The sequence below is a fragment of the Myotis daubentonii genome, chromosome 11, assembly GCF_963259705.1.
Source record: "Myotis daubentonii chromosome 11, mMyoDau2.1, whole genome shotgun sequence".
In the NCBI taxonomy this organism is placed as follows: Eukaryota; Metazoa; Chordata; class Mammalia; order Chiroptera; family Vespertilionidae; genus Myotis; species Myotis daubentonii.
The window spans coordinates 56,826,996-56,838,805 of NC_081850.1; the positions used below are offsets into that span (position 1 = coordinate 56,826,996).

The window sequence follows — 11,810 nt, forward strand, 5'->3', positions numbered from 1 at the left end:
AAATGGAAAATTCCAGAAATAATAAGTTTTAAATTGTACATCGTTCTGGGTAGCATGATGAAATCTGGCACTGTCCTACTCTGTCTTAGCTCAAGACATGAATCATCCCTTTGTCCATAGTATCCATGTTGTATATCCTCCCCACCCTTAGTCACTTAACAGCCATCTTGGCTTGTCAGCTAGACTGTTGTGGTATTACAATGCCTGTGTTCCAGTAACCCTGTTTTACTTAATAATGACCCCAAAGTGCAAGAGTAGTGATGCTGGCAATTTGTATATACCAAAGCAAAGCTGTAAAATGTGTGTGTGTGTATAGGAAAAAAACAGAGTATATATAGGGTTCAGTAATATCTGTGGTTTCAGGCATCTACTGTGGGTCTTGCAACATATTTCCCATGGATAAGGGATGACTGAGAGGTATTTCTGGGGTAGAAATTGAAGGAAGATGGAAAAGTCAAAGATAAGAAACACTAGGCATTATTCTGCATAATCAGGTAGCCAGTGAAACTGTTAACATAGATTAGAGGACATAAGGTAAATTTAATGGAAAAAATAGAATAGATTTTGTTACTATTTTTCTAAATTATTTTTTCTTCCCAGGAATTGTGTGTGGGAAGGTTGGATGTATGAGTTATGTGTGTGTATGTATGGATGTACCTGCGGGAGCAACCCTATTTCTGCTTATGCTTCTGGCTAGATTTAGTTCTTTGTTCTTGATCAAACTATGATTTGGGGGTTGTACATTTTTGAGTTATGATTTCCTTGACACCTGGCTTTAAATTATAAGAGCTCCTAAATCAACCAATCTTGGAATTGAAAAGGTCAACTAATCTACTCTTGCCCCAACTTCTCAAATAGATGGTCTTTCGCCTCTTTTTGAGCAATTACAGTGCAGGGACACATACTTCAACCATCCCATTTGGAGGCTCTTAGAAGTTCTTCCTCATGTAAAGTAGACTCTTCCCTTTAATAACTTCCCTCTGGTACTTTTGCTCCATGGAGCCATATGCTGAACAAGTTTTATCTCTTTTCCATATAAAAGTTTTTCAACCTTTGAGACCACCTTCTATTTCCTCGCTCTATCCTACCTCACCATATTGTCTTCTCTTAAAAACCCTTGATTTGCTAATGTATTCCTAGAATATGATTTTTAGGGTTATCAGTACTAGACCCTTACTCTGCTTGTTTTCTAGTGTGTGGATTTTGTTCTTGAAATATAATGCTTAAATTGAATATTGTTTAAAAAATTGGGGGGGGGTTAATCCTCACCCAAGGATATTTTTTCCATTGATTTTTAGATAGAATGGATGGGAGGGATAGAGACAGAGAGAAACACCAATGTGAGAGAGATGCATCGATTGGTTGCCTTCGGCAGGCACGCCAACAGGGGCTGAGGATCGAGCCCGTAACCGAGATACGGTCAATTATTTGACCATAATTGAACATGCAACCCTTCAGTTTGTGGGCAGATGATCTAACCACTGAGAAACCAGCTACGGCAAATATAGCAAATTCTTTAAAGCATTTTCCTTTTTTTGATGCCTCTAAGTCAGAAGAAGCAAAATGAAGTTTCTGGATTAGGTATCTGTACAAACTATTAACATATTTGCATATAAAAGAGAATGATACAAGAATCCCAAAATATTTGTTGTTTTTAGAATCAAGATTTATTTAATTGTAATGCATAATCTCTGATCTAATGTATCTTGTAAGATCTGTATATGTCTGGTTATATAGATATATACATTTGTCAAAAAGTCATTGGTATGTACTCATGAAATGTGTGAGGTCTAATGTACGTAGATTATACTTAAAGTTTATTTAAAAAACAAACTAAACATGTTAAAAAGTTCTCATTCAAGACAAACACATTTCCCTTCTAATGAGATCGACACATGAAAGGAAAATGAAGGGTTTGGGCCATTTAACTATTATATATACTAGTACTATTAGGTTATTAAACAATTCCTAATCCCTAATCTAAGGAAGGTTCGTGCAGGGAAAGTTAGACTATAGCCATAGCTCTATACAAATGTCCTATTTATAATAATCTGTGTAAGGACAGATTGTTATTAAGCAATAGCTCAAAGGAGAAACCCTGATTACTATTCCCAGGGTGACTGAGTTCTCATGATCACATGGTCAAGGACTCACAGAAGCTCCATTTAGGCAACAAATGACTTGGGAACATAATCAGAGTGACCACATCCTCTCATTATCATCACATGGACATGATAGTATCTAGGCAACTTAACCATTTATTTATGGAGCACTTTCTGTGTGCATAGTACTGAGCTAAGAATAGAGAACAGTATAAAAAAGAACCTATAGGATACTCATTTTAATTACACAACATTGTGAATGTAGTTAATTCCACTGAATTGTATACTTAAAAATGGTTAAATTGTGCCTAGCTGGTGTGTCTCAGTGGTTGAATGTTGACCTATGAACCAGGAGTCATGGTTCGATTCCCAGTCAGGGCCCATGCCTGGGTTTCAGGCTCAATCCCGGGGGGGGGCGGGGGGGGGGACGCGTGCAGGAGGCAGCCAATAATGTTTCTCTCTCATCATTGATATTTTTATCTCTCTCCTTCTCCTTCCTCTCTGAAATCAATAAAAACATATATTTTAAAAATGGTTAAATTATAAATTTTAATTTTTACCATAATAAAAAAAGAACCTACAAAACCATTGAGACATCCAGATATGGTCTAATAGATGGTAATAAATTAATATGTACTAGGCTCCATCTTTATTTTTCTTCAGCCTTTATTGCTCAAGTGTTCTCTTTCCTATAATTGTGGAACCAACCCTATTTCTAGTCAAGGGGAATTTAAAAAATGCTGCCCTATTTGCTTAATAGCAGGTCACCCTAGTTATAGGTCCAGTTTTGTCTCTACATTTTGTCTTATTCACTATGGATTTTTAAATCCAGTTTTATTCTGGATTCATAAAAGCTGGGTTGTAGTGGATTAGATCAGATTCCTCCATTTATTACCTATGTGACTGTCAGGATATTATTTGACAATAATGAGCTTTGTAAATTGTTGGGAGGAGTAAATGAAATAATGCCTATTACTTCTCACCCCCCTTCCCTTCTATTACCCCACTGCATTCCTGCTTTTGTTCCTTCCTTAGTTGATTCCCTTACGCTCCTTGGTTAGAATTCTACTTTTGCTACCAACATTATCTTCAGATATTTTAGTACTATAGCTCCTACAGCCTTTTTCCTGTTGCTAAATCCCCTGATGTCAACATCCTACTTACCTACTTCATTTATTATCTACTGTTAGTGAATATAATCCTGTATTCTCCTTGTATATCATAGCATTTGTATGTTTGTTTTTGGGCTTTTCTGTATATGTGATTGCATATGATTCAGGATAGAGATTACATATATTTAGAGTTCAGAACCAGGATAGATCAATGTTATCTGGATTGGTCAAGATCTAAGAGTAAAGCTGGCCTTGAAAGCTGGCTGAAATTTGGAGTTAGTAATAAAGAAAAAATTCTGGAGTTTTGGCATTAACTTCTTAAACCATAGCTTTTCAAGCACAATCATAAAACTGCACAACTATTAGCAAGACTGTTTAAGAGAGAGCATTTTTATTGATGTAAATGGATTTGGGAATAGATTTGTTGAATGTATTACTATTACTTGATATAGAGCAGTGGTTCTCAACCTTCTGGCCCTTTAAATACAGTTCCTCATGTTATGACTCCCAACCATAAAATTATTTTTGTTGCTACTTCATGACTGTAATTTTGCTACTGTTATGAATCGTAATGCAAATATCTGATATGCAGGATGGTCTTAGGCGACCCCTGTGAAAGGGTCGTTCGACCCCCAAAGGGGTCGCGACCCACAGGTTGAGAACCACTGATATAGAGGATGTGTGCCTATAACTATCAACATCAACATTCAAAAGAAAAACAATTCACTCTGGCCTGTGTGGCTCAGTTGGTTTGACATTGTACATGCACTGAAAGGTTGCTGGTTCAATTCCTGGTCAGGGCACATGCCGGGTTGCAGGTTTAATCCCTGGTAGGGGGTGTGCAGGAGGCAGCCAGTGGATGTTTCCTCCCACATAGATGTTTCTCTCTCTCCCTCTCTCTTCCTCTGTTTCTAAAAATCACTAAAAAATATTTTTAAAAAGAGAGAAAAACAATTCTTCATTAGTATTGAAATAATTTTTATTTAAAAAGGAAAAAGTCCATGTATTACTCTAGAAACACTGCAGTGATTCTCATAAGTGATTTAATTTATTGTTAAAGGGATGCTGAGAACATACACGAGCCACCAAAGTATATAATGTCAGGAAGAGAGTGTGAAGGTTGTCAAATGTGGGCACTACAGGCAGATTAGTAGATGTAGGAGGTTAGTAGATATAGGTGAGGAGGCTCCTGAGCCACTGTTGTTAAGAGCTTGGGTTCCTGTACTGAGATAACATTGTGTATGTGTTATTTTGCCCAACATACAGACCCAAGGACACAGTGGAAAGGTGGTGGCCAGATTTTGCTCTGAATGGAGCCTGGCTGGTCATGCTATGGACAGTGACTAACACTTTGACACCAGTTGCCTAAATCTAATTTTCTGTTATTTTGAGTCCTTCTTACTCAAGAAGCAGAGTTTGAAGATATAGGCAAAGTTTGGGATTCAAACCAAGCAAAATAGGGGAAGAAGACAGATCTACACAACTGAGGGATGACTACTGATCCCAGGATAGGGGGTGGTCTGCTCTCTGCCTCATTTCCATGCCCGCATTTAAGCAAGCTTCCTTATGTCAGTGAATAAGTACTTAGAGGTGTGAGCTACTCCCCAGGGTGAGAGAGGCCTCATTTAGTACTGGTGATTGCAATGATGGTGAGCATTACAATTTAAATAATCAGTAATCTCAGGCTTTGTTTTGTCTTGTGATCCTTTCTCCAATTATCCCAAAGTATTTTTGTGAAAAAAATTTTTTAAATAAAATTATTTTAGAATTTTACTTTATTAAAAAAAGTCATAGAGCTTCAATATCCAACCTTGTAGGAAGGAGCATTAAAAGATATTTCCCTGAGGTCTTGAGATAACACTTGAACTTTAGGAATGATAGTAATTCTGCTAGGTTCTACCATCTTTTTTAAAAATATATTTTTTTAAATTCACTTCAGAGAGAGGAAGAGAGATGGAGAGAGAGAAACATCAATTATGAGAATCATCGATTGGCTGCCTCCTGCATGCCCCCTACTGGGTATTGAGCCCCCAACCTAGGCATGTGCCCTGACTGGGAATGAAGCATGACCTACTGGTTCATGGGTCGTGTTCAACCATTGAGCCACAGTGGTTGGCTCAGGCAGGCTCTGTCATCTTGATGGAATTCTTTTGGGTCTGAGAAAAAGGGGACATGTTGACTGTTTTCAACTCATCAAGATACGGAGGTTGATGATAGAGCTTTGCATCTGTGATTTATCTCCTAGCATAGACTTTCAAGGAAGAATGGAAAGTGTGGGGTTGTCCTAAAGAGAAACAAGGGTAGGGTGTCAGAACTGGCATTTATGTGTCTATGGGTTGTGGGGTGAGGGGGGCTAACATTAAAGAAGTTTTATTGTCTGAGCAGAGGTTCGGTAACCACTTGTCAGAAATGTTGTAGTAGGGCTTTACACATCTGAGGGAAAATCCCACTCAATGACCTAAGCATTCCTTCTACCCAGAGATTCTGTGAGTCACAATTTCTGTTGTGTCAGTGTAGGTGTTGTCGTTTTATGTAGAATGATTTATTAATATATTTGATCAGAAACATTTTAGCTTATCATGATTTTAAAATGTATTAAATTGTTCAGGTGTAAAACACAGGACAGTAAATTCATTCTCTGCTCCTTACTGCTTATCAGATCAGAAGTAGAAAGATTTCATGGCAGATCAAACACACCGTATTCTTATTTCTAAAATGTAATAATTTGTATTTATTGGGTCAAGGGAGTTTTACTCCTAAGTCAAATTTGCCTGTTTTAAACTGAATCTTCAAAGAGATAAGCTCGGGAGGTGTTTTCGTTTTTGTTTTTTTCCTGTCAAACCCACATGACATGTAAATGCTTACTTGAATTTCTTTTCTCCTGGAAAATAGATTCATTTGGAGAATGTTTGTATGCTTGAATGAATTTTAGTGTGAGATGCTTTTTCCTATAAAGGTGCCAGTCTTTTATTACCAAATAAGTAAGTCACCCTCTTTTTTTTTTCACACAAGTGAATTTGTACTTTGGACATAGTTTATCAGATGCTATTAATGAACCACTATTAAGACTGCAAGGCTGCAGTACACAGGGCCCTGATTACAGGAATTAAAATAGTGTGTATTGGCTCTCTGCTGCTCCCCAGCAGGAATTCTCACTCATAATTCCTTTGCATCTAGTCTCAGCAGGAGAAGATTGACAGCATTGAGGACCATGTCAACAGTGCTGCTGTGAATGTTGAAGAGGGAACCAGAAACTTGGGGAAGGTAAGATTCTGCTCCTGCTGACAAATCAATGTTACTCTGGCTCCCAGGAATTTGTAGTATTAACCCAATTGATCTGCTCTCTTTAATCTTGAGGGAACCAGCAATTAAGGAAATAAGGAAGAAATGACACATAGGTAGTGCAAGAAATCAATGGCTGTAGTAATATTCTACTCTTTCATTCTGTTGGGAGAGAAATTTTTTTCAAAGAGAGAATAAACTGCAGCCCTACTCTAAGATATTTGGTGTTAGAAGGAAATATTTAGAGGTTCAGGGGCATAGAGAGGCTTGCCAGAATCCAGTAGGGACAAAAATCTAAGGATGTGACAGCATATGTGGAGTGGGCCATCTCTTTCCATAGAATTTTGCGTTTAACCCCAGGGCATGGAATAATATGTGTGCAAAATGAAAACTTTGGGGTATCTGTGGCTGCTGAACCTGTTTAAATAAGCCAGTGAGGTAGTTAGTGGTTTGATTGTTTTGCAAGTAAATTCAATTTGTAGCAGTCAGCTCTTTGTAGCCCGTTTCTCTAAATTCTGAGGTCTGGAGCAATTGTAGTACCTGTGGAATACTCTTTCTGCCCCCTCCCTCCAGTACAATCTCCAAGGTTAATTATGTACCAAGAGTTAAAGAGGCATTGGCAGGAGTAATGAGAGGAAAATGCACATCACCACAGGCAGATATTCTCAACTCAATTTCTAAATTGAATTTTTTTTTTTTTTTACAGGCTGCAAAATACAAGCTGGCAATTCTGCCTGTGGCAGGTGCACTCCTCGGAGGAGCGGTGGGGGGTCCGATTGGCCTCCTTGCAGGCTTCAAAGTGGCAGGAATTGCAGCTGCACTTGGTGGTGGGGTGTTGGGCTTCACAGGTGGAAAATTGATACAAAGAAGGAAACAGAAAATGACGGAGAAGCTCATTTCCAGCTGTCCAGATCTTCCCAGCCAAACTGACAAAAAATGCAGTTAAAAACCAAACTTCAGTATTATTGGCTCCAACGTGTTTATACTAATGGACCTTTGTTGCTGTCGGACACTCAGCTTTTGGAACATGATTATATCAAGACTAGAGGCCTGGTGCACGAAATTTGTGCACTTGGAGAGGGGTCCCTCAGTCCAGCCTGTGCTCTCTCCCAGTCCGGGAGCCCTTGGGAGATGTCCAACTGATGGCTTAGGCCCACTCCCCGCCATCGGGTCGGACATCCTTAGTGCTGCCACAGGAGTGAAAGAGGCTCCCGCCACCACCACTGTGCTTGCCAGCCGTGAGCCTGGTTCTGGGCTTCTGGTTGAGCAGCTCTCCCCCTGTGGGAGCGCACTGACCACTAGGGGGCAGCTCCTGCGTTGAGCATGTGCCCCCTGGTGGTCAGTGAGTGTCATAGTGACCAGTCCTTTCACCATTTGGTCGATTTGCATATTAGCCTTTTATTATATAGGACAGTGGCTGTAGATGCTCAAGTGGGATTGGACTGTGACAAGTGGATCTATATTTTTGTTTGCTGGAATGTTAATGGAATTGAGGGGCCTGGGCTGAGGGTGTATAATGTTTGTCAGGTAGTTTGAAGACTGCCAGGGAGCAGATTTTCTTCCTGGAAGTGTGAAAACTGAACCCATAACTTTGATAAGGACATGTGATGTGTGGACATGTTGGGTTATGAAAGAATAGTTCCTTTCCTAACCCTGATTTGGAGATCCTAAGACTAAGCATATATTAAATATGCTTTTTATCTTCTAAATGTAGGAGATTATGTAGGCCTGTTAGCAAAGAAAAGAATGGGAGTTCAGGAGTCTTTCTTTCAAATAGGAAATCCAGATCTGTCAAGGGCACAGGTGAAATACATGGTAGAGTCATTGGATGAAACTATCGCAGTTTCCTATAGGCCCACTATATTTTCTGATGAAGGAAACTAATAGTGAAAGAAAGGCCCAACTTCTCTTTTAAACATCTTAATCTGTGACACTGACTCTCTGAACTCTTCCCTCTGTCTCTCTTTGAATAAAGACAAAATCTCAAGTGGTAGGAGACAGTGTTATTAAGCCAACTGTTTGTCATTTTGTCTCTTCACAAAAGTAATGCCCTCTGCCTTCCTTCCCTTGTATTTTTCAAAAGTTCTTTGACTTGTGGGGTGAATTCTATCCATGTGTAATAAGGGTTTTTCTCATAATTTGCTTTTTTAAAATATATTTTTTATTGATTTCAGATGCAAAGGGAGAGGGAGAGATAGTAACATCAATGAAGAAAGAATCATTGATCAGCTGCTTCCTACAGGCCCCACACTGGAGATTGAGCCCATAACTCAGGCATGTGTCCTGACCGGGAATAGAACCATGACCTCCTGGTTCATAGGTTGACGCTCAAACACTGAGCCACACCAGCCAGTCCTAATCTGCTTTTTAAAAATTGTCTCCCATCTTTATTCATCCTTTCCTATAATCTCTAGATAAGAGAGGGAGGGAGGCAGGGAGAAAGAGATCTCCAAATTGTTAGAATTTGAGCTAAAATATAAGCAGGCAGGGAATATGCCAGATCATTTCCTGGGGCATCTTCCAATCTCAAGTGGCTGATGTACCTGCCACACAGGGAGTTTCTAACCCCAGGTCTTTTCAGCCAGCCCTTGGTGAAGCTAAGAACTAGCTTTCTACCTCATATCTCTTATTACCATCCTTTTCCCCAGGCTTTGCTATCTCCTGTGCTTTCCTTCACTTTCACAGCTGCTGTTTCTTCCCAAGAGTGGCATTCTGCTTGCCTTTTCTCATATTCAAGTTGATGATGGACAAAGCCTGGTGCCAACTCTCAGTCCTGATGGATTTGTGGTGCTAATTCCAACACTTGACATTGACAGCAAGCTTGGCCCAGCCCAACCCAGTGTCTATATCAAAGAGCAAAAAGGTTTTAAATTTAGAAAGAAAGAATTTAAGGTTCCAGGCAGCCTCACCCTTAACCTCCAATTCATTTGAAATAGGAAAGAACCACCTTTTGCCTTACTCTTTTTTTCCGAGGACAGAGGAAAGGGTACCAACACCACAAAAGATCTGCGCTTTCTCTGCTCAGGAGCCAGAGGCATCAGGCAGCGGAATGGTTTATCATTTCTCTCTTGCTGAGCTTACTTTTAACAACTGTTATTGATTGCTACCTTTTATTTCTGTCTCTAAAGAGACCTTTCTCCTTCATACTTTTTGACTCTTCTCACCAATAAATTCCAAAGAGAGGAAGCACCATTTCTTATTGTCCTTAAATAACTGTACAATATCAAGAACTGTATTGCTGCCTGTTGACTTGTTACTTTAATACCAAGAAGGAAGTACTTTGAACAAGTGTCAGATTCTGATTCAGTATTTGATACTGATACCTGTGAGGTTGGGATAATTACTTTTGAGCTCCACTTTTTAAAATTTTCTGATCTATGTCCCTTTAACACAAGTCGTTCAAACCAGAATGAGGATCAGAATTACTTGGGGTGCCTGTTTAAAAAAGATTCCTAACCTTCAGTCCCACATGTGATTCTAATGGTCAATCTAGCCTGATCAGCTAAGATTACAAATTTAAGACAGTTACATCAAGATTCAGCTGTATCATTGAATTCTATAATTCCTAGTATTCCCTTCAACAATGCCCAGTCTTCATCTCTGCATATTATTCCCACTCCATGCTTTAAAGCCCATGCTCTTAACATAACTAGGGAGTCATTATACTGTCAGGCTGTTTTTTAAAAAAAACATATTTTATTGATTTTTTACAGAGAGAAAGGGAGAGGGATAGAGAGAAACAACTATCAGCTGCCTCCTGCACACTCCCCACTGGGGATGTGCCCGCAACCCAGGTACATGCCCTTGACTGGAATCGAACCTGAGACCCTTCAGTCTGCAGGCCAGTGCTCTATCCACTGAGCCAAACCGGTTAGGGCTATCAGGCTGGTTTTATATCAGGACCTGAAGGAGAGAGGAGGCCCATAATTAAAGCTCACGTTTTTGGTCTGGGCTCTCATTTTTATTTTTTTTTATTTATTTTTTTGGGGGGGGCTCTCATTTTTATTGAGCCAGTGTGAGACATCAGTGTATGTGCTCATAAAGGCCTCTGATTTTTACTAATCAGGATTGGAATATTTCTCTACAAGTCTTCATGAGTAGGCAACGTTACAGTCCTTTTAAAAAGTTTTATTTAAACTTATTTAGAACTTGTATCTAATTTTCCCATTATAGATCCTAATAGCCAACTTTTTGTAGAAGTTTCTAGACGTGTTTAATCAATTATCAATGATATACCTGTAAACTATAGTGTTTAGAAGTATATGTTAGTCAGTACGACACAGAAACTAATCTTAAAATGGAATTTAATGCCCAATAGTATCAGATCAAGTTCATCTTCTCTGTGATTCATGTCTTATTTTTACTGCAACAAGTTAAAAGGTAAGGAACACTTTAAGCACTTTTATTAAGTTTTTCAAGTTTATAGAGGCATAGTGGATAAAGGTGGCACTCCTAAAGACATTTTTTGATAAAATAAACTAATAATTTCTTTTCAGAGCAGAGACTGAAATTTTTGTTGAAACTCACAATAAAAAATGCACTTATATCAAAACTCAGCATATATATAATGGAACTATTCTTATTTTTAATATGCAGCTCACTCTGATGTTTTTTAATGTTTTAGTTTCTAAAATATACTGGCTGCAACATACTCAAGTGAGTTCATAATCTACCAATAGGTTGAGACTCTTAGTTTGAAACAAACACCACCATGCTTACAGGAGAACTGATACTCATTGAATATCATCTGCTTGCCAGGCACTTCACTAAGCATTGTACAGGTAGGGAAACTGAGTCACAGAGAAGTTAATTTACAGAGTTATTCAACTACAAACAAATGAAGCTAGGATGTTAACTAGGTCTATTGAACTAAAAAAACTCTTACTCTCAGACTATGCTACTTCTGTATATAAAATTGAGGTGGGCCCTTCATTCTGCTTCGCCCAAACACCCATATATCCTGTAACACAGGATTACTTCAAAGTTACATGTGCCATTCATTTGCACTTTTTAAAAAAACTTCTTTCCTCAAAGCAGTCTCAAAGTTTTTAACATTGGCCAATGCAGAAGTACATAGTGCTGAGTTTATTCATTAGACTATAAAATTTAAAGTGTTTCTAACCCACCCATACATTCTCCAAATTTCCTTATCTTCGTGGGTTATAACTATCGCTTAAGCAGTGATTTATATATTTAATTTAAAAATTAATTTTTTAAGCCAAATCTTGACTCCAGTGGTTATTATGCTTTAAATGGTGCTTTTGGGAAGCCATGCACTCTGTGTAACACTAGTATTAGAACATTTTGAAACTTT

At 38.6% G+C, this 11,810-nt stretch overlaps 1 protein-coding gene across 2 annotated transcripts in view; it reads left to right on the forward strand.

The window, feature by feature from the left end:
• STX17 (syntaxin 17) overlaps positions 1-10,238 on the forward strand; it is a 47,306-nt gene extending 37,068 nt beyond the window's left edge. For both annotated transcript variants that reach the window (XM_059657500.1, XM_059657499.1), the window contains exons 7-8: positions 6,392-6,478; positions 7,203-10,238. In XM_059657500.1, coding sequence (XP_059513483.1) covers positions 6,392-6,478; positions 7,203-7,442 — 327 coding nt within the window. In that variant the 3' untranslated portion in view covers positions 7,443-10,238. The remainder of the gene's footprint in view (positions 1-6,391; positions 6,479-7,202) is intronic.
• The last annotated feature ends 1,572 nt before the right edge of the window (positions 10,239-11,810 follow it).